This window comes from Dendrobates tinctorius, unplaced genomic scaffold (assembly GCF_039654945.1).
Source record: "Dendrobates tinctorius isolate UK_male_01 unplaced genomic scaffold, ASM3965494v1 ptg000251l, whole genome shotgun sequence".
Classification (NCBI taxonomy): Eukaryota; Metazoa; Chordata; class Amphibia; order Anura; family Dendrobatidae; genus Dendrobates; species Dendrobates tinctorius.
The window spans coordinates 2,816,507-2,840,365 of NW_027361918.1; the positions used below are offsets into that span (position 1 = coordinate 2,816,507).

General features: G+C 46.0%; 1 protein-coding gene across 3 annotated transcripts in view; it reads left to right on the top strand.

Moving 5' to 3' along the window:
- LOC141065424 (uncharacterized) overlaps positions 1-23,148 on the top strand; it is a 102,284-nt gene extending 79,136 nt beyond the window's left edge. For 2 of the 3 annotated variants that reach the window (XM_073557918.1, XM_073557916.1), the window contains exons 4-7: positions 12,220-12,411; positions 12,511-12,675; positions 18,412-18,535; positions 21,660-23,148. In XM_073557918.1, coding sequence (XP_073414019.1) covers positions 12,220-12,411; positions 12,511-12,675; positions 18,412-18,535; positions 21,660-22,987 — 1,809 coding nt within the window. In that variant the 3' untranslated portion in view covers positions 22,988-23,148. The remainder of the gene's footprint in view (positions 1-12,219; positions 12,412-12,510; positions 12,676-18,411; positions 18,536-21,659) is intronic. The other variant, XM_073557917.1, reaches the window with a different exon arrangement.
- The last annotated feature ends 711 nt before the right edge of the window (positions 23,149-23,859 follow it).

Sequence of the window (23,859 nt, forward strand, 5' to 3'; positions counted from 1 at the left end):
TACAGTATACACTGGAGGATTCAGGGTGATGAGAGGAGACTGCTGGGAGATTATACAGTATACACTGGAGGATTCTGGGTGATGAGAGGAGACTGCTGGGAGATTATACAGTATACACTGGAGGATTCTGGGTGATGAGAGGAGAATGCTGGGAGATTATACAGTATACACTGGAGGATTCTGGGTGAGGAGAGGAGACTGCTGGGAGATTATACAGTATACACTGGGGGATTCTGGGTGATGAGAGGAGACTACTGGGAGATTATACAGTATACACTGGAGGATTCTGGGTGATGAGAGGAGACTGCTGGGAGATTATATAGTATACACTGGAGGATTCTGGGTGATGAGAGGAGAGGAGACTGCTGGGAGATTATACAGTGTACAGTGGAGGATTCTGGGTGATGAGAGGAGACTGCTGGGAGATTATACAGTGTACACTGGAGGATTCTGGGTGATGAGAGGAGACTGCTGGGAGATTATACAGTATACACTGGAGGATTCTGGGTGATGAGAGGAGACTGCTGGGAGATTATCCAGTGTACACTGGAGGATTCTGTGTGATGAGAGGAGACTGCTGGGAGATTATACAGTATACACTGGAGGATTCTGGGTGATGAGAGGAGACTGCTGGGAGATTATACAGTGTATACTGGAGGATTCTGGGTGATGAGAGGAGACTGCTGGGAGATTATACAGTGTACACTGGAGGATTCTGGGTGATGAGAGGAGACTGCTGGGAGATTATACAGTGTACACTGGAGGATTCTGGGTGATGAGAGGAGACTGCTGGGAGATTATACAGTATACACTGGAGGATTCTGGGTGATGAGAGGAGACTGCTGGGAGATTATACAGTATACACTGGAGGATTCTGGGTGATGAGAGGAGACTGCTGGGAGATTATACAGTGTACACTGGAGGATTCTGGGTGATGAGAGGAGACTGCTGGGAGGTTATACAGTATACACTGGAGGATTCTGGGTGATGAGAGGAGACTGCTGGGAGATTATACAGTGTACACTGGAGGATTCTGGGTGATGAGAGGAGACTGCTGGGAGATTATACAGTGTACACTGGAGGATTCTGGGTGATGAGAGGAGACTGCTGGGAGATTATACAGTGTACACTGGAGGATTCTGGGTGATGAGAGGAGACTGCTGGGAGATTATACAGTGTACACTGGAGGATTCTGGGTGATGAGAGGAGACTGCTGGGAGATTATACAGTATACACTGGAGGATTCTGGGTGATGAGAGGAGACTGCTGGGAGATTATACAGTATACACTGGAGGATTCTGGGTGATGAGAGGAGACTGCTGGGAGATTATACAGTATACACTGGAGGATTCTGGGTGATGAGAGGAGACTGCTGGGAAATTATACAGTATACACTGGAGGATTCTGGGTGATGAGAGGAGACTGCTGGGAGATTATACAGTATACACTGGAGGATTCTGGGTGATGAGAGGAGACTGCTGGGAGATAATACAGTATACACTGGAGGATTCTGGGTGATGAGAGGAGACTGCTGGGAGATTATACAGTGTACACTGGAGGATTCTTGGTGATGAGAGGAGACTGCTGGGAGATTATACAGTATACACTGGAGGATTCTGGGTGATGAGTGGAGACTGCTGGGAGATTATACAGTATACACTGGAGGATTCTGGGTGATGAGAGGAGACTGCTGGGAGATTATACAGTATACACTGGAGGATTCTGGGTGATGAGAGGTGACTGCTGGGAGATTATTCAGTATACACTGGAGGATTCTGAGTGATGAGAGGAGACTGCTGGGAGATTATACAGTATACACTGGAGGATTCTGGGTGATGAGAGGAGACTGCTGGGAGATTATACAGTATACACTGGAGGATTCTGGGTGATGAGAGGAGACTGCTGGGAGATTATACAGTGTACACTGGATGATTCTTGGTGATGAGAGGAGACTGCTGGGAGATTATACAGTATACACTGGAGGATTCTGGGTGATGAGTGGAGACTGCTGGGAGATTATACAGTATACACTGGAGGATTCTGGGTGATGAGAGGAGACTGCTGGGAGATTATACAGTATACACTGGAGGATTCTGGGTGATGAGAGGTGACTGCTGGGAGATTATTCAGTATACACTGGAGGATTCTGAGTGATGAGAGGAGACTGCTGGGAGATTATACAGTATACACTGGAGGATTCTGGGTGATGAGAGGAGACTGCTGGGAGATTATACAGTATACACTGGAGGATTCTGGGAGATGAGAGGAGACTGCTGGGAGATTATACAGTATACACTGGAGGATTCTGGGTGATGAGAGGAGACTGCTGGGAGATTATACAGTATACACTGGAGGATTCTGGGTGATGAGAGGAGACTGCTGGGAGATTATACAGTGTACACTGGAGGATTCTGGGTGATGAGAGGAGACTGCTGGGAGATTATACAGTATACACTGGGGGATTCTGGGTGATGAGAGGAGACTGCTGGGAGATTATACAGTATACACTGGAGGATTCTGGGTGATGAGAGGTGACTGCTGGGAGATTATTCAGTATACACTGGAGGATTCTGGGTGATGAGAGGAGACTGCTGGGAGATTATACAGTATACACTGGAGGATTCTGGGTAATGAGAGGAGACTGCTGGGAGATTATACAGTGTACACTGGAGGATTCTGGGTGATGAGAGGAGACTGCTGGGAGATTATACAGTATACACTGGAGGATTCTGGGTGATGAGAGGTGACTGCTGGGAGATTATTCAGTATACACTGGAGGATTCTGGGTGATGAGAGGAGACTGCTGGGAGATTATACAGTATACACTGGAGGATTCTGGGTAATGAGAGGAGACTGCTGGGAGATTATACAGTGTACACTGGAGGATTCTGGGTGATGAGAGGAGACTGCTGGGAGATTATACAGTATACACTGGAGGATTCTGGGTGATGAGAGGAGACTGCTGGGAGATTATACAGTATACACTGGAGGATTCTGGGTGATGAGAGGTGACTGCTGGGAGATTATTCAGTATACACTGGAGGATTCTGGGTTATGAGAGGAGACTGCTGGGAGATTATACAGTATACACTGGAGGATTCTGGGTGATGAGAGGAGACTGCTGGGAGATTATACAGTGTACACTGGAGGATTCTGGGTGATGAGAGGAGACTGCTGGGAGATTATACAGTATACACTGGAGGATTCTTGGTGATGAGAGGAGACTGCTGGGAGATTATACAGTATACACTGGAGGATTCTGGGTGATGAGTGGAGACTGCTGGGAGATTATACAGTATACACTGGAGGATTCTGGGTGATGAGAGGAGACTGCTGGGAGATTATACAGTATACACTGGAGGATTCTGGGTGATGAGTGGAGACTGCTGGGAGATTATACAGTATACACTGGAGGATTCTGGGTGATGAGAGGAGACTGCTGGGAGATTATACAGTATACACTGGAGGATTCTGGGTGATGAGAGGAGACTGCTGGGAGATTATACAGTATACACTGGAGGATTCTGGGTGATGAGAGGAGACTGCTGGGAGATTATACAGTATACACTGGAGGATTCTGGGTGATGAGAGGAGACTGCTGGGAGATTATACAGTATACACTGGAGGATTCTGGGTGATGAGAGGAGACTGCTGGGAGATTATACAGTATACACTGGAGGATTCTGGGTGATGAGTGGAGACTGCTGGGAGATTATACAGTATACACTGGAGAATTCTGGGTGATGAGAGGAGACTGCTGGGAGATTATACAGTATACACTGGAGGATTCTGGGTGATGACAGGAGACTGCTGGGAGATTATACAGTATACACTGGAGGATTCTGGGTGATGAGAGGAGACTGCTGGGAGATTATACAGTATACACTGGAGGATTCTGGGTGATGAGAGGAGACTGCTGGGAGATTATACAGTATACACTGGAGGATTCTGGGTGATGAGTGGAGACTGCTGGGAGATTATACAGTATACACTGGAGGATTCTGGGTGATGAGAGGAGACTGCTGGGAGATTATACAGTATACACTGGAGGATTCTGGGTGATGACAGGAGACTGCTGGGAGATTATACAGTATACACTGGAGGATTCTGGGTGATGAGAGGAGACTGCTGGGAGATTATACAGTGTACAGTGGAGGATTCTGGGTGAAGGGAGGAGACTGCTGGGAGATTATACAGTATACACTGGAGGATTCTGGGTGATGAGAGGAGACTGCTGGGAGATTATACAGTATACACTGGAGGATTCTGGGTTATGAGAGGAGACTGCTGGGGGGTTATACAGTATACACTGGAGGATTCTGGGTGAAGGGAGGAGACTGCAGGGAGATTATACAGTATACACTGGAGGATTCTGGGTGATGAGAGGAGACTGCTGGGAGATTATACAGTATACACTGGAGGATTCTGGGTTATGAGAGGAGACTGCTGGGGGGTTATACAGTGTACACTGGAGGATTCTGGGTGAAGGGAGGAGACTGCTGGGAGATTATCACAGCTGACACCCGGCACTATGTGTTAGGGGTTGTCACGGACCGCCAATGGCACATTAACCCCTGTCACACTGCGATCAAACATGATCGCAGTGTACCTGTGTATTAGGGAAGAATCGTGCAGGGAGCGATGTGCTGCACTTCTCCGAGGGTCTCCTCCTTTCAGGCTCCCGCATCCAAGAGAGCAGGCACTGAGGAAGCCTGTGCAGCGCCTGTCAGATCAGCAAACTGACACTGCATTGTAACGTCCCACATTGGGACAATATAATAAAGTGAAACAAAAAGACAAGTGTAAAAATAATTTATAAAAAATATCCTAAATAACTAATAATTAAAGAAATCCGTAAGAAATTTTTGTTTTGTAAATATAAAAAAACAAAAAACAATAAAAATACACATATTTGGTATCACTGCGTCTGTAACGACCCGCCCTATTTAACTGTCCCACTATTTAACCCCTTTAGTGAACCCCTTAAAAAAAAAATAGGCAAAAAACAGTCCTTTATCATCATACCGCCAAACAAAAAGTGCAATAACGCGCGATCAAAAAGACGCATATAAATATCCATGGTACCGCTGAAAACATCATCTTGTCCCACAAAAAACGAGCTACCACACAGCATCATCAGCGAAAAAATAAAGTTATAGCTCGCAGAATAAAGCGATGCAAAATTAATTATTTTTTATATAAAATAGTTTTCATTGCATAAAACCGACAAAACATAAAATAACGACCTAAATGAGGTATCGCTGTAACCGTACTGACCCGAAGAATAAAACCGCTTTATCAATTTTACCGCACGCGGAACGGTGTAAACGCACCCCCCCAAAAGAAATTCATGAAACGCTGGTTTTTGTTCATTCTGCGTCCCAAAAATCGGAATAAAAAGCGATCAAAAAATGTCACGTGCCCGAAAATGGTACCAATAAAAACGTCAACTCGTCCCGCAAAAAATAAGACCTCACATGACTCGGTGGGTAAAAATACGGAAAAATTATAGCTCTCAATATGTGGTGATGCAAAAACTATTTTTACAATAAAAAGCGTCTTTTAGCGTGTGACAGCCGCCAAACATAAAAACCGCCATAAATAGTAAATCAAACCCCCCGTTATCACCCCCTTAGTTAGGGAAAAATAAGAAAATAAAAAGTATTTATTTCCATTTTCCCGCTAGGGTTAGGGCTGAGATTAGGGTAGGGGTGTGTTGGGGTTCGGGTTGGAGTTAGAATTGGGGGTTTCCACTGTTTGGGCACATCAGGGGCTCTCCAAATGCAACATGGCGTCTGATCTCAATTCCAGCCAATTCTGCACTGAAAAAGTCAAACGTTGCTCCTTCCCTTCCAAGCTCTGCCATGCGCCCAGACAGTGTCTTACCCCCACATATGGGGTATCAGCCTACTCAGGACAAATTGCACAACTTTTGGGGTCCAATTTCTCCTGTTACCCTTGGGAAAATAAAAAATTGGGGGCAAAAATATCATTTTTGTGGAAAAATTTTTTTTTATTTTTATGGCTTTACGTTATAAACTTCTGTGAAGCACTTGGGGGTTCAAAGTGCTCACCACACATCTAGATAAGTTCTTTGGGGGGTCTAGTTTCATCAGGGGCGTTTCAATGGGATGGCTCCGTCTTCCTCAGGTGGCAGTTATGAGGAAGACGGAGTCATTCCGTTGAAACGCGTTGTGGAAACTAATAAATGAAGGCTTTTAATACTAGCTGAACTGCGTCATTTGCGCTCCATATGACCGGTCTATTTTACTGTATCCTGTCTGATCCTCTCTCGAGGTACTTGGCTGGAGCTGCAGCGGACCATCATCATTGTATCTACTCCCACTGCCAGCCTGGCTCTCCCTTTGAAGCCGCTTACCTGTCTCTGTCTACAATAAACTTCTGTGAAGCACTTGGGGGTTCAAAGTGCTCTCCACACATCTAGATAAGTTCCTTGGGGGGTCTAGTTTCCAAAATGGGGTCACTTTCTGGGGGTTTCCACAGTTTAGGCACATCAGGGGCTCTCCAAAGGAAACATGACACCCGCAGACCATTCCATCAAAGTCTGCATTCAAAAATGTCACTACTTCCCTTCCGAGCCCCGACGTGTGCCCATACAGTAGTTTTCTCCCACATATGTGGTGTCAGCGTACTCAGGGCAAATTGGACAACAACTTTTGGGGTCCAATTTCTCCTGTTACCCTTGGGAAAATAAAAACATTGGGGACTAAAAGATCATGTTTGTGGAAAAAATATGATTTTTTTATTTTCACGCCCGGGCGTTATAAACTTCTGTGAAGCCCTTGGGGGTTCAAAGTGCACACCACACATCTAGATAAGTTCCGTGGGGGGTATAGTTTCCAAAGTGGTGTCATTTATGGGGAGTTTACACTGTTTAGGCACATCAGGGGCTTTCCAAACGCAACATGGCGTCCGATCTCAATTCCAGCTAAAAAAGTCAAATGGCGCCGCTTCCCTTCCGAGCTCTGCCATGCACCCAAATAGTCGTTTACCCCCACATATGGGGTATCAGCGTACTCAGGACAAATTGCACAATAACTTTTGGGGTCCTGTTACCCTTGGGAAAATAAAAATTTTTGGGTGAAAAGATCATTTTTGTGGAGAAAATATGATTTTTTAATTGTACAGCTGTACGTTATAATCTTCTGTGAAGCCCTTGGGGGTTCAAAGTTCTCACCACATATCTAGATAAGTTCCTTGGGGGGTCTGCCTTCCAAAATGGGGTCACTTGTGGGGGGTTTCCACTGTTTAGGCACATCAGGGGCCCTCCAAACGTGACATGGCGTCCGATCTCAATTCCAGCCAATTTTGCGTTGAAAAAGTCAAACGGCGCTCGTTCCCTTCTCAGCTCTGCCATGCGCCGAAACAGTGGTTCCCCCCCACATATGGGGTATCAGCGTACTCAGGACAAATTGCACAATAACTTTTGGGGTCCTGTTACCCTTGGGAAAATAAAAATTGGGGGTGAAAAGATCATTTTTGTGGAAAAAATATGATTTTTTAATTGTACGGCTGTACATTATAATCTTCTGTGAAGCCCTTGGGGGTTCAAAGTTCTCACCACATATCTAGATAAGTTCCTTAGGGGGTCTACTTTCCAAAATGGGGTCACTTGTGGGGGGTTTCCACTGTTTAGGCACATCAGGGGCTCTCCAAACGTGACATGGCGTCCGATCTCAGTTCCAGGCAATTTTGCGTTGAAAAAGTCAAATGGCGCTCCTTCCCTTCTCAGCTCTGCACCGAAACAGTGGTTCCCCCCCACATATCAGGCATCAGCGTACTCGGAACAAATTGCACAATAACTTTTGCAGTCCAATTTCTCCTGTTATCCTTGGTAAAATAAAAAAAAATTGGACCTGAAGTAATTTTTTTGTGAAAAAAAGTTAAATGTTCATTTTTTTTTTATTTTTAAACATTCAAACAATTCCTGTGACGCACTTGAAGAGTTAATAAACTTCTTGAACGTGGTTTTGAGCACCTTGAGGGGTGCAGTTTTTAGAATGGTGTCACTTTTGGGTATTTTCTATCATATAGACCCCTCAAAGTGACTTCAAATGTGATGTGGTCCCTAAATATAAAATGATGTTGTAAAAATTAGAAATCTCTGGTCAACTTTTAACCCTTATAACTTCCTAACAAAAAAAATAAATTTTGGTTCCAAAATCGTGCTGATGTAAAGTAAACATGTGGGAAATGTTACTTATTAACTATTTTATGTGCCGTATCGCTGTGATTTAAGGGCATAAAAATTCAAAGTTGGAAAATTGCAAAATTTTCAAAATTTTCGCCAAATTTCCATTTTGTTTCACAAATAATCACAAGTTATACGAATGAAATTTTACCACTAACATGAAGGACAATATGTCACGAGAAAACAATGTCAGAATCACCGGGATCCATGGAAGCGTTCCAGAGTTATGACCTCATAAAGGGACAGGGGTCAGAATGGCAAAAATTGGCCCGGTCATTAACGTGCAAACCACCGGGGGTAAAGGGGTTAATGACAATGGAATGAATTTAACATTTACTTGGAGCACACAAAAAACTTCCATAGATTTTTTTGGACGTTCCCCTTAGTTTCTCAGATGATGGTATTTTGATTATTCCTGTTGCTAATTCCACTTTCTGTGCAGCATCATGTCATTCAAAAAATACCATTAAGCGTATCCGTGTGGGTGACTCTTTTCACACAATAAGAAACACTTCTTGTGAAAAAACTTTTAAGAAGGAAGTTAAAAAAATCAGCAATAGATTATCAGCAAGAGGCTGTTCCCCATGGATGATGAATGCGGCCATCACTGCTGTGGACGTAAAAAACTGACGAGAGGTGTTGGAAGAAAAAATGATTGTGAAAGATAAAAATCTGAACGCTATAACATTTGTTGCCCAGTATGGCCCCAGTTTAGGGATATTAACAGTCTTATCCTTAAATGTATACCAGTATTGTACCAGGATGAGAAATGGAGGGATGTCCTACAAGGACCGCACCGACCCGGGGGAGTCAGTGTTACTCAAACTGGAATTGCTGAGAAGACGCCGTCATCAGTGTGTTGTGCTTACATGCAGACCTCTAGGGTCACAAATAAAACCATCAAATAAACTCCTTTATTAATTGCAGCACTACAGACGCACTTCATTTCATAACATGTACAGGTTGTAACGTACGATATGTAGGCTGCACTTCTAATTCAGAGCTGGACGCCATTTGTCGGGCGCCGCTAATAAGAAAGTGACTAAGTACAACGTAATGGGGATTGAAAGAGTTATTAGGCTGTGTGCACACGTTGCGGTTTTTGCTGCGGATCCGCAGCAGTTTACATGCGGTTTACAGTACCATGTAAACCTATGTAAAACCAAATCCGCTGTGCACATGCTGCGGAAAATTCTGCGCAGATTCGCTGCGGTTTATTGTCCAGTGTCACTTGTTTTTTGCGGAACCGCAGCTGCATTCTACGTTCCAGGACATCAAAATAAAATTCTCTCTACCTCAGTTCCTCTCTCCCTCACTCCCTCTCCCTCTCTCCCCCCTCTTTCACCCTCCCCCTTCTCTCTCCCCCCCTCTCTCTCCTCTCTCCCCCCCTCTCTCTCCTTCTCCCTCTCTCTCACTCCCTTTCTATCGCTCTTCCTCTCTCCTTCTCCCTGTCTTCCTCTCTCTCCCTATCACTCCCCCTCTCTCTCTCTCCCCCTCTCTCTCTCTCCCCCTCTCTCTCTCCCTCTTTCCCCCTCCCTCTCTCTCCCCCTCCCTCTCTCTCCCTCCCTCTATCTCTCCCCCTCTCCCTCCCTCCCTCTCTCTCATTCCCCCTCCCTCTCTCTCTCTCCCTCTCTCCCCTCTATCTTCCTCTCTCTCGCTCTCTCTCTCCTCCCTGTCTTCCCCTCTCTCTCTCCCCCTCTCTCTCCTTCTCTATATCCCCCCTCTCTCTCCCTCTCTCCTTCTCCCTCTCTCCTTCTCCCTCCCCCCTCTCTCTCCCTCCCCCTCTCTCTCCCTCCCCCCTCTCTCTCCCTCCCCCCTCTCTCTCTCCCCCCCTCTCTCCCTCCCCCCTCTCTCCCCCTCCTCTCTCTCTCTCCCCCTCTCTCTCCTTCTCCCTCCCTCCCTCTCCCTCTCTCCTCCCTCTCTTCCTCTTTCCTTCTCCCTCTCTCTCCCCCCCTCTCTCTCTCCTTCTCCCTCTCTCCTCCCTCTCTTCCTCTTTCCTTCTCCCTCTCTCTCCCCCCTCTCTCTCTCTCCTCCTCTCTCTCTCCCTCTCTCTCTCCTTCTCCCTCCCTCTCCCTCTCTCCTCCCTCTCTTCCTCTTTCCTTCTCCCTCTCTCTCCCTCCCCCTCTCTCTCTCTCTTCCTCTCTCTCTCCTCCTCTCTCCCTCTCTCCTCCCTCTCCTTCTCCCATTCTCTCTCTCTCCCTCCCCCCTCTCCCTCTCTCTCCTTCTCTCTCCCTCTCCCTCTCTCCTCCCTCTCTTCCTCTTTCCTTCTCCCTCTCTCTCACTCCCTTTCTATCTCTCTTCCTCTCTCCTTCTCCCTCCCCCCTCTCTCTCCCTCTCTCTCCCTCTCCCTCTCTCCTCCCTCTCCTTCTCCCTCTCTCTCCCCCCCTCTATACTGTCCTCATACACGTTAGCAGGGTGTGCACTGAGACATGTAGCTAAACCCCCGTTCTTCTTTAAGAAAAGAGGCTGTAAAATTGTGACCTTCTTTTATGGATTGCAGATGTGACAGGAAAGGGTGAAACTATAGGATGCAATAACAGGAGAATGTCAGAATATAGAACTGCACAGAGCATAAAACACAGAGAGTCTGCAATACACCGTAACGTGAGGTAAGATACAAAGTGATGATTACTACTCAGCACAACACACAGGACGATAACAGACAGCGCTTACCACCTGTGCTCAGAGCAGGCTGTTTAAGGAGCATGAAGAACACGAATGGTGTAGTTTCTCCTAAGACACATGGAGGAATAATGGCTGCTGTTCCCTTTCATAAATAAAACCATGATGCAACAGGAGCAATCCCACAATGCCCTGGGAACTTCCCACAAGACATTGCAAATTAAACTAGAATCTATGCATTAAACGGCCAGCAGGTGGTGCTGTTACCTTACAATATGAAATATATGAAGGATTAATACACACAAAAATACAATGTCTGTAATAATCGGAGACCTAAAAAAATGACTAGACTTTCTAGACAGCAATTATATGGCTGGACAGAACACTCTCCCTCTCTCTCTCTCTCCCTCTCTCCACAATCCGCACTACAGCCTGCATCAAATCAAATCCGATGAACAAAACACTAGGAATCCGCTGGAATATTTTACCCCGCGGTTTCTCTGTGGAAAAAGCCGCAGCAAAAAACGCAGCGTGTGCACGCACCCTTAAACCTTGGAGGGGGGGCGAGATCATCGTAGAAAATTGATGAACAGAGAATCCTGGTGGATCTACAATTTAAAAACGAGATTCCCTAAAGGTATGAATATAAGACAGGATTTAACTTATCATTATACTTAAAAAAGAGGGGGAAAAAATGTTTGTTTTTGTTTTTCGTGCGTTTTTGTTGCATTTTTTGAGTTCATTATTGATTATTTTATATATTTTTTTACATTTCATTTGTTTTATTTATTTTTCGATGTGTTGGGGGCTATTTTGCTAAGGAGATTACATCATTATTTTTCCTCTATAAGTGGTTTGCTATGTAGATCCTTTATCTAGGGCTGTCACATTGTAGAAGGATCAACTTTATTCTCATTTGCACAAGGAAAGACTAGAAGCAATGGGATGAAACTGAATGGGAGGAGACACAGATTAGATATTAGAAAAAACTTTTTGACAGTTAGAGTGATCAATGAGTGGAACAGGCTGCCACGAGAAGTGGTGAGTTCTCCTTTAATGGAAGTCTTCAAACAGAGGCTGGACAGACATCTGACTGGGATGATTTAGCGAATCCTGCTTTGAGCAGGGGGTTGGACCAGATGGCCCAGGAGGTCCCTTCCAACTCTACGATTCTATGATCCTATGATTCATGTGTCAGGCTTTGACTAATTAACGTGTATTGGTTTAATGATATTCTGCACCTGATTTAGCGACCACTTGTATATAAGCTCCAAACACGTCTGTTCTGTCCACTTCAGTGGTGACAACATGATGAGATGAAGTTGGATTTTATATACTTTATCCAGTAAAGAAGATTTCTTCTAATCATATTAACTGTCTGTCAGGTTCGTGTCAGGTGTCAGGATGCCGCTGTCTATTTCTCCATGGAGGAGTGGGAGTACATGGAAGGACAGAAGGATCAGGACCAGGACGTCAGGAGGAAAAATGACCCAACGAGGATCGACCAGGACAAAAGCAACATGACGGCAAGAGTATTACTCCTCGCCCTGGAGATAATCGACTTGTTAAAGGGAAAGGTGAGAGTCTCCCATGAGATCACTCTGATCTCTATTAATAGAACAGGACTGAAAAGATGGATAGAATCTGTGGTGATCGGCGTCTGTCACTGTACACAGGAGCACACGGTGGTGAAGAAGACGTCCGGGGACCGTGTGACCCCCTGTATGTCCGGAGGGCGGAGCAAGATCCAGAGCCCCATCACAGAACCCCTGCACTGCCCGACACCAGAGAAGAAGGTCCTAGAACTGGCCAACAAGATCACCGAGCTGCTGACCGGAGAGGTGACTGCTGGGAGACTGCACTGGGCGATTCTGGGAGAGGAGACTTCTGGGAGACTACACTGGGGGATTCTGGGAGAGGAGAAGAGACTGCTGGGAGATTATACAGTATACACTGGAGGATTCTGGGTGATGGGAGGAGACTGCTGGGAGATTATACTGTCATGATGCCAGTGCTGGGTGACCGGCACTTCGTGGGTTAATGTTCTGATCTCAGTGCAAACTCTCACCTGCACACCTGGGACCTATTATGCTGGCCTCTCATTGGTTCTGGGAAAGCTTCTTATAGCCTCAGGACGCTCCCATCCCCGTCAGTTATACTTTCGCCCTTGGCATAGTGTGGTGACCCCTGAGTGTGTTTGTGCTGTGTTCTGGTTGCTTGATTCTCTGTGTGTGACTCGGTCTGTTCTCTGGATATCGCTTTGGATTCTGCTTGGTACCTTCTATGTCTCTTTGGTTTTGATCTCTGCTTGGCCCTGACTATCCATTCTGTCTCATCCCTAGTACTTTACTGATATCTCTGTGTATGACCTCCATTTTGCCTGACTCTGAGTATTTCTGTATAGTGTCCTGCCGTAGGTCCTCTGACTGCTTGCTAAACTTCAGCATCCACAGGTCCTGTGTATCTGTACTTTCCAGCTGTACCTGACCCCGGGCCCCCCTCCAGTGCGGGTGAGTCCCTGCTCAGCGGAGGCTGCACGCTGGCGCTGACAGGATCCTGACAATATAACTGACCATTACGTTTTTGGGGTTTTTTTGTGCAGAGAGTTATGCATCCCATACAGTCTCTGGCTGACCAGATGAAAAGTCTGACTCAGATGTTTCAGGGTTTATCTCTGGAGCAGCAAGCTCTTGCTCATTCTCAGCAGCAGGTTTCTGAGACAGTGCGAGGAGCTTTATCTGCGGGGTCTCTGGGGGTTGGGGCGAGGGATGTTATTCTGGTGTCCCCGGAACCACCTGTTAAACTGCCTGACTTTTTTTCTGGGAGCAAAAAGGAGTTCAGGGTCTTCATGGAGGGGTGCAAACTTTTTTTTAGTTTGAGACCACGTTCCTCTGGGAACGAAATCCAGAAGGGGTCATTATGTCGTTATTAAGAGGGTCTCCACAAGCTTGTGCTTTCTCGCTTCCTCCCACTGCCCCTGAGAGACTGTCTGTGACTGCATTCTTTGAAGCCCTCGGGCACATTTATGATGAGCCTGACCAAGTGTGATTGGCAGAGGACATGGTGATGAGCGTCTGTCAGGGGAAACACTTGGCTGAGTGGTTTTGTACTGAATTTCGCCGCTGGGCCGCAGAGGTCTCTTGGGACGACGACGCACTCTGAGGACTCTTTCGCAGAGTCTTGTCCAAGCGGCTGCAGGATGCCTTGGCGTTACATCCCCCACCTAACTCTCGAGGACGCCATGACCCAGGCCGTCCGGATGCACCGCAGGCTGCGGGCCAGAGGGGTGATGCAGGTGGAGACTCTATTGTTCCCCAGTGGAAAAGAGACTGCCCCTGAGCTCAAGGATGTAGGCGCCCTCTCCCTGAAGGATACATAGAGGAAACGCCGGAAGGACAAGCAGTTATGCTTTTACTGCGGTAAAAGGGGACATTGGAAAAGGGAGTGTCCTGATTGCCCGTATTCGACCCGGTCCGCGGGAAACGATTAGGTCTGGGTAGTCAACGGGGAGACTACTCAGACCCTCAGGTACCCTTTTCGTCGTTTTCTAAAGTGTTACTTCATGTGGAACTGTTCGTGGACGGTAGTTCTTTTCCCTCTACAGCCTTCGTGGACTGCGGATCATCGATTAATCTCATTGACTCCCAATTGGTCACACACTGCAAGATAGGGACAGTTAGGCTCAAGGTTCCGATCAAGGTGGTGGCCATTGACTCCTCTCCCCTCACTAAGGAGGGAATTCTGTTTATCTCTGACTTGTTTTCGCTCAGAGTGGGCGCTACTCATGTGGAAAACCTAAGTTTTGTTCTGGACAATCTACCTGCAGGGTTGGTGTTGGGCATGCCCTGGTTACAACGCCATAACCCAGTTATTAACTGGAAAACGGGGGAGATTGTTCAGTGGGTGTTTAATGATTTTAAGTTATGTGATAAATCCGCACTGCTGTTGAACCTGTTAAATCTGTGTCTGTATCATCTGTCGAGCTGGAAGGTATTCCGGAATGCCTGAAGGAGTTCGAAGATGTATTCTCCGAAAGCGAGGCCGAGACGTTACCGCCACATAGACCCTTTGACTGCGCTATTGAGCTGGTCCCGGGGGCTAAAGCCCGTCTGTTTAATTTATCCGGCCCTGAGCGCTTGGCTATGAAGGAGTACATTGCTGAAAGTCTGTGCAAGGGACACATACGTCCTTCAGTCTCACCTGTGGCGGCAGGTTTCTTTTTTGTAAAGAGAAAAGATGGAGGGTTACGTCCCTGTCTCGATTTTTGGGAGCTTAATCAGATTACTGTACGGAATACGTACCCCATTCCGTTGATTCCCGACTTGTGTAACCAACTATCAGGGGCAAAGTGGTTTTATAAACTGGATCTTCGGGGGGCATATCATTTGATAAGGGTCCGAGAGGGGGATGAATGGAAAACTGCGTTCCTCACGTCCGAGGGACTGTTTGAAAATTTAGTCATGCCGTTTGGTCTTACCAATGCCCCCGCCATATTTCAGAATTTCATCAACGTGGTATTCTCGGATCTCATTGGTCGTTTTGTTATCTACTTAGATGATATTTTGATATACTCCGACAGGCATTCTCATCTGGAACATGTACGAACTGTTCTCCAAAGACTGAGAGAAAATCATCTGTATGCCAAATTGGAGAAATGTGTATTCTGTGTGCAAGAATTGTCTTTTTTGGGATTAATTGTATCCTGTGAGGGTTTTCGCATGTACCCCAAGAAGGTGCAGGCCATTGCGGATTGGGTGCAACCCCGAGATCTTAAGGGTCTTCAGCGCTTCTTGGGGTTCGCCAATTATTACCGCAAATTTATCCGGGGGTTTTCGCAGGTGGTCAAACCTCTCACGGATCTAACATGCAAAGGTGCGGATGTGAGAAATTGGTCCTCGCTCGCAAAAGAGGCCTTTGCGACGCTGAAAAAATGTTTTATGTCTGCTCCTGTCTTGGTACAGCCAGATCCCTCCAAACCATTTTTGGTGGAGGTGGATGCCTCCGAGGTGGGGGTGAGGGCAGTGTTGTCCCAAGGGCCTGCCACTCTAACCAACCTCAGGCCATGTGCTTTCTTTTCCAGGAAGTTCTCTGCTGCTGAAAGAAATTATGATGTAGACAATAGAGAGCTTCTTGCGGTCAAGTTGGCATTTGAGGAGTGGAGGCACTTTTTGGAGGGGGCCAGTCACCCGGTTACTGTGATCACTGATCACAAAAATTTGTCATACATTGAGTCTGCTAAAAGATTAATGCCCAGCCAGGCCGGTTGGTCACTTTTTTTTTCTCGTTTCCAGTTTACTATTACATTCCGTCCAAGGTCAAAGAATGTCAAGGCTGACGCCTTATCTCGTAGTTTTCACCCTGTGTCTGCCCCTGAGCCACCGTCCTCCATTCTGCACCCTGGGGTGGTGTTAGCAGGGATCTCGTCTGAATTGGAACGGGAAATTGAGGGGGCCCAGTCGCTGGCTCCTGCGGCCAAGCCAGGGGGCAATTTGTTTGTCCCAGAGCAACTTTGCCTTAAACTCTTGCAAGAGTTCCACAAATCCAAGTTGTGTGCTCATCCTGGTATATCAGCCACGCGACTGGCGGTGGCTAGGATCTTCTGGTGGCCTACCCTTGGTTCTGATATAAAGAAATTCATTTCTGGCTGTGGGGTCTGCGCTCGTTCTAAAAGCTCCCATAGCCGGCCGGCGGGGGAGCTGATGCCCTTGGAAGTTCCCGAAAGACCATGGACCCACCTGTCCATGGATTTTATTACCAATCTTCCCTCTTCCAGGGGTAATACGGTGGTATGGGGAGTGGTGGACAGATTTTCAAAGCAGGCTCATTTTGTTCCCCTGTCCGCATTACCTTCAGCTGAGACCTTATCCAGATTGTTTGTGCAGCATGTGGTCTGCTTGCATGGGGTACCCCTGAATGTGGTGTCTGATCGTGGATCTGTGCAGTTTGTGGCTAAGTTTTGGCGTGCTTTCTGCAAAAAATTAGGGATATCTCTGTCCTTTTCGTCTGCATACCATCCTGAGAGTAATGGTCAGACGGAACGCACTAATCAGTCTCTGGAACAGGTCCTCAGATGTCTGACTTCTGCTAGACAGAATGACTGGTGTGATATACTGCCGTTGACTGAATTTGCCTTCAATAGTCGGGTGAGTCAATCCACTGGTATGTCCCCTTTCTTGATCAACTCAGTCCTCATTTTGGTGAATTTTCTCGTCTGGATTCGGGGTGTCCCGGGGCTGAGGACTCTGTTCAGCGGTTAAAAGATACATGGGCAGAAGTCCAGCGGCGTATATCTAGGTCTCAAGGCAGGTATGAGTTTTTCACGGACAGGAAACGAACACCTGCTCCCATGTTTCAGGTTGGAGAGAAAGTTTGGCTCTCCACGCGAAACATTAAGTTAAAGATTCCATCAGCCAAGTTGGGCCCCAAATTCATTGGCCCGTACAAGATTGTGGAAAAAATCAACCCAGTAGCATACAGGCTGTGCCTTCCACCCTCTTTCAAGATCCCTAATGTCTTCCATAGATCTCTACTGAATCCTTTTGAAGCAGTCCGGGGAGAATCCGAGTCCGCTGCTCCTCCGATTTCGGTTGAGGGACATGTGGAATATGAGATTGGTCACATCGTAGATTCTAGGTTGGTACGGCGGTCAGTACAGTACCTAGTTCATTGGAAGGGGTATGGGCCAGAGGACAGGTCATGGGTGCCGGCCCGGTTGATGCATGCGGATCGCCTGGTTCGGGCTTTCCATGCTAGGTACCCGGGCAAGCCTGGGGGTCCAGAAGCCCCCCGTTGAGAGGGGGGTACTGTCATGGTACCAGTGCTGGGTGACCGGCACTTCTGGGGTTAATGTTTTGATCTCAGTGCAGACTCTTACCTGCACACCTGTGACCTATTATGCTGGCCTCTCATTGGTTCTGGGAAAGCTTCTTATAGCCTCAGGAAGCTCCCATCCCTCGTCAGTTATACTTTCGCCCTTGGCATAGTGTGATGACCCCTGAGTGTGTTTTTGCTGTGTTCTGGTTGCTTGATTCTCTGTGTACGACTCGGTCTGTTCTCTGGATATTGCTTTGGATTCTACTTGTTACCTTCTATGTCTGTTTGGTTTTGACTTCTGCTTGGCTCTGATTATCCACTCTGTCTCATCCCTGGTACTTTACTGATATCTCTGTGTATGACCTCCGTTTTGCCTGACTCTGAGTATTTCTGTATAGTGTCCTGCCATCTCTGAAAGCAGGACGCTAAGCCCCGCCCCCTTGCAGTCACAGGACCATAGGTCCTGTGACTGCTTGCTAAACTTCAGCGTCCACAGGTCCTTTGTATCTGTACTTTCCGGCTGTACCTGACCCTGGGCCCCCCTCCAGTGCGGGTGAGTCCCTGCTCAGCGGAGGCTGCACGCCGGCGCTGACAGGATCCTGACACATACAGTATACACTGGAGGATTCTGGGTGTTGGGAGGAGACTGCTGGGAGATTATACAGTATACACTGGAGGATTCTGGGTGATGGGAGGAGACTGCTGGGAGATTACACAGTGTACACTGGAGGATTCTGGGTGATGTCGGTCTCGTTGGTTGTCAGGTTCCTCTCCGGTGTCATGACATCGCTCTCTATTTCTCCATGGAGGAGTGGGATTATGTAGGAGGACACTGGGATCAGTATAAGGACGTTGTGGTGGAGGAGCACCGGCCTCTTGTGTCACCAGGTAAGAGGAGACCTCAGTCATTTCTTTGTGGCCGTTTCTGTGGTCGGCACTGGCAGATATAATACAGCCTCACTACTGTCCCAGGCCGTACATACTCGTGTCTGTAATTTCCAGTTAGTATAACTGGTAGTAACATGATTTTGCCTGTGTGTATAAATTATAATGGAGGACTCGGGAGTCTTCTAGCGTGGAGCAAAGACATTACAGAACACAGTTTATATATGAAAAAGTCTATATATTAAACACGTGTTGCAAAATAAGTGCAGAGGAAAACTCAAAGTCCATAAACACTCAAAAATTGAATGAAAACGTAACAAATCTGTTGGAAACCTCCAAGGACAATGCAAACAGCGGAGCAGTCTGTGAAGCACAGTTCACACTTGAGAATGCTTGAAACAAGTAAGTCCTTGACTAGTCCATACACAGAGATAGATATACAGTGGGTACGGAACGTTTTCAGACCCCTTTAAAAATACCAGAAATGTAGAAATTTTTGCAAATTTATTTAAAAGAAAAAAATCTCACATGGTCATAAGTATTCAGCCCCTTTGCTCAGTATTGAGTAGAAGCACCTTTTGAGCTAGCACAGCTGTGAGTCTTCGTGGGAATGATGCAGTTTTTCACCCCTGGATTTGGGTATCCTCTGCCATTCTTCCTTGCAGATCCTCTCCAATTCCGTCAGGTTGGATGGTGAACGTTGGTGGACAGCCATTTTCAGGTCTCTCCAGAGATGCTCCATTGGGTTTAGGTCAGGGCTCTGGCTGGGCCAGTCAAGAATGGTCTCAGAGTTGTTCTGAAGCCACTCCTTTGTTATTTTAGCTGTGTGCTTAGGGTCATTGTCTTGTTGGAAGGTGAATCTTCGGCCAAGTCTGAGGTCCAGAGCACTCTGGAAGAGGTTTTCATCCAGGATGTCTCTGTACTTGGCCGCATTCATGTTTCCTTCATTTGCAACCAGTCGTTCTGGACGCGCAGCTGAAAAACACCCCCATAGCATGATGCTGACCCCACCATGTTTCACTGTTGAGATTGTATTGGGCAGGTGATGAGCAGTGCCTGGTTTGCTCCACATATACCGCTTAGAATTATCGCCAAAAAGTTCTATCTTCCTCTCATCAGACCAGAGAATCTTATTTCTCATAGTCTGGGAGTCCTTCATGTGCTTTTTAGCAAACTCTATGTGGGCATTCATATGTCTGGCACTGAGGTGAGGCTTCCGTCTGGCCACTCTGCTATAAAGGCCCGACTGGTGGAGGGCTGCAGTGATAGATGACTTTGTGGAACTTTCTCCCATCTCCCTACTGCATCTGTGGAGCTCAGCCACAGTGATCTTGGGGTTCTTCTTTACCTCTCTCACCAAGGCTCTTCTCACACGATTGCTCAGTTTGGCTGGACAGCCAGGTCTAGGAAGACTTCTGGTGGTCCCAAACTTCTTCCATGTAAGGATTATGGAGGCCACTGTGCTCTTAGGAACTTTGAGTACTGCAGAAATTCTTTTGTAACCTTGGCCAGATCTGTGCCTTGCCACAATTCTGTCTCTGAGCTCCTTGGCCAGTTCCTTTGGCCTCATGATTCCCATTTGGTGTGACATGCACTGTGAGCTGTGAGGTCTTATATAGACATGTGTGCGCCTTTAAACTTCAAGTCCTATCAGTTTAATTACACACAGCTGGACTCCCAATGAAGGAGTAGAGCCATCCCAAGGAGGATCACAAGGAAATGGACAGCATGTGACTTACATATGAGTGTCTGAGCAAAGGGGCTGAATACTTATGACCATGTGAGATTTCAGGTTTTCTGTTTTAATAAATTTGCAAAAAATTGTACATTTCTGTATTTTTTAGTCAAGATGGGGTGCAGAGTGCACATTAATGAGAAAAACAATGAACTTTATAGAATTTACCAAATGGCTGGAATGAAGCAAAGAGTGAAAAATGTAAAGGGGTCTGAATACTCTGCGTACACACTGTGTGTATATATAATATACTGTATATATATAACAAGCAAGTCCATATGCAATATTAGATAATCCAGGAAGGCCTGGGTTGGAAGTCTCAGATAGTGCAGATCAGTCCTGTGCTCTGCATCTATTAAATCGAAGGAAGAGACTGAGCAGTAAGCAGCTTATGTGTGCAGCAGGTGAGGTCAGAGGCACAGAGGGAATACTGATAACAGGAGTATACAGCAGAAACTCTGGAAGCGGGAAAACCAGATATCCACACAGGTTTGCAGGAGCAGATAGGAAACCAGGAAGCCACCAGGACCAGAAACAGGACGCAGGCAGAATACTCTGGCACTGACTAGAGGCTGGGGTGGAGTTATAAAGCAGGAAGACAAAGAGCACATGAGACAAAAGACACAATCTTGAAAGAGGGCATGAATGCCCAAAAGGTAATCAAAAAATATTCCTGACACTGTGTCTGAATGTGTGCTGATGATCATGAAAGAGGAGCAAGGTTTGCTGTGGAAGTCCTGGGGTCTCCTTTGTGCTGCTCCTGATGATTGAGAATGTCTTAAGGTACTGTCACACTTAGCGATGCACCAGCGATCCCGACCAACGATATGACGCGGTCAGGATCACTGGTACATCGCTAAGTGGTCGCTAGTGAGCTGCCACACAGGCAGATCTCACCAGCGACATCACAGGGGTCGAGGGTCGCTACTTACCTGTCACACTAGGCGATCCTGCGTCCTCCCGCCAGGCTCCACGCTCGTCGCTCGTCTCTCCACAGGAAGCGCCGCAGGAAGCTGACGACGAGAAACAGTCCTGGACGTTCTCGCGCGATCAGCGATAACCAGCGGGGGAGCGGGTTGTAGGTAAGTATCAGACACAGCGATATCGCTAGCAATATCGCTATAACGTCACAAGTTATAGCGATATTGCTAGCGATATCGCTTAGTGTGACAGGCCCTTTACACACAGTTTCTCAGGAAGCTGAAGCCATTGGAGGATCCCATATTCTGAATCTTGTGTTACCCGGTGATCGGGGGATTTCTCGGAATGTGCATTGAATTCCTTAACATTCCTTCTACATTCTCAATCCTGAATCTGAGGTGGGACATGGATGGGCCTTTATGTTTAAAGTTGTGATTTAAAAAACTAATAATCTATTTTTATTTCTAACAGAAAACGCAAGTGATCGTTCTGGAGGAAATGTCACATTATCTCTAGAATATAATGTAAAAGAAGAAGATATCCTGTGTCAGTCCTCAAGAGAAAACCTCATTACCCTTAATGCACATCGAGAACAGCTTGTTAAATATAAGAGAAGTCACACAAGAGAGAAGCCGTATTCATGTTCAGAATGTAAGAAATGCTTTTCACACAAATATCATCTTATTAGACATTGGAGGATACATACAGGAGAGAAGCCGTATTCATGTTCAGAATGTGGGAAACGTTTTATGAACATATCAAATCTTGTTTTGCATGAGAAAAGACACAAAATTGAGATGCCGTACTCGTGTCCAAAATGTGGTAAATATTTTTCTCAAAAATCTAACCTTGTTAATCATGTGAGAATTCACAAAGGAAAACGGCCTTTTACATGTTCAGAATGTGGAAAATGTTTTATAGGCAAGCATGATCTTGTTAGACATGAGAGAGTTCACACAGGAGAGAAGCCGTATTCATGTTCGGTATGCCAGAAAAGTTTTACATATGAAGCAAGTCTTATTTCACATCAGAGAATTCACACAGGTGTAAAGCCGTATTCCTGTTCAGAATGTGGGAAATGTTTTTTACATAAATCAACTCTTAATAATCATAAGAGTGTTCACACAGGAGAGAAGCCGTATTCATGTTCCGAATGTGGAAAGTGTTTTACTGAAAAATCACGTCTTGTTACACATAATAGAATTCATACAGGAGAGAAGCCGTATTCATGTTCAGAATGTGGGAAATGTTTTAAAGAAAAATCAAATATTATTGCTCATAGAATAATTCATACTCGAGAGAAGCCGTATTCATGTTCAAAATGTCAGAAAGTTTTTAGATGGAAATCAAGTCTTACTGCCCATGAGAGAATTCACACAGGAAATGCGTATACATGTTCAGAATGTGGAAAATTATTTATAAGTAAATCAAATCTTATCACTCATGTGAAAATGCACGCAGGAGAAAAGCCGTATTCATGCTCAGAATGTGGAAAATGTTTTAATACTGAAGCTCTGCTAAGTTCTCATCAAAGAGATCACACTGGAGAGAATCCAGTTACATGTAGCGAATGTGGGATCTCTTTTATATATGAATCAAGTCTTCTCAGACATAAGAAAATTCATGTTCAGAGCGTGGAAAATGTTTCTTTAAAAGAATCCTTTCAGGTGAAACAGCAGAGAAGTTACACAGTAGAGAAGCCGTACTCATGCTCCGAATGTGGAAAATGCTTTATTAGCAAAGACAAACTTCATAGTCATCAGCAAAGTCACACAAAGGGGGGGAGCTGTTTAATATGAAACATTGTTACAGATATTTACAACATTTTTTTCCAGTTTTACAAAGAATATATACTTTTTTTTATTTTCTAGTAAAAAAATGTATTGGTTGACCACTCAGACAACCCCTTCTCAATCTGAGTGTTTGCCCCATTATTAAAATAGTTACAGTGGTTTGAAAAGTGTTTATCTCCTAAACCTAATAACTGGAGAGGCCACCCTTAGCATCAACAACTGCAATCAAACATTTGCAATAACTGGCAATGAGTCTTTTACATCGCTCTGGAGGAATTTTGGACACTCATCTTTGCAGAATTGTTGTAATTCAGCCACATTGGAGGGTTTCCGAGCATGAGTCCCTGTTGTGAGTTCATTTTCCCCTTCATTACTGAGGCCCGAGGAACTCCCTCTTCTGGTAAAGAAAGGTAGTGAGCCTGATTATCAAACACCTGAGGCTGATGATGATGACTGGCTGAGTGGAGTTACTGACTGGATATAAGGCTGCCGACGCCCTTCTGCCCTGCGGGTGATTTCTCTGTGGGATCCTTGGAGACCAGTCTGAATTCCTGCTCCTCTAAAGCTAAGTTTGCTGCTCGGCCTTTTGCATTGGTGCTTTGACTTTGTTTTGCTTTGTTTTTCTGGATTTCTGCCATTCCCTGCTGGGGTGTGCTGAATTCCTTTAGCTCTGTCTTCTGAAAATACCTGAGTCCTGATTTAGTTTTTGAAGCCTAGCTGCTTCAGGGTCTTTTTCATATCAGCTTGTTGGCTTATGTCTTTGATAGGGTTTTGGCAGATTGCAGACAGCAGCCTTCCTGTCCTTTCCTATCTAGGTAGTTTTGGGCCCCGTCTTTGCTCACTCTATCTTTCTGTCTGTGTTAGTGTTTTCATCTTGC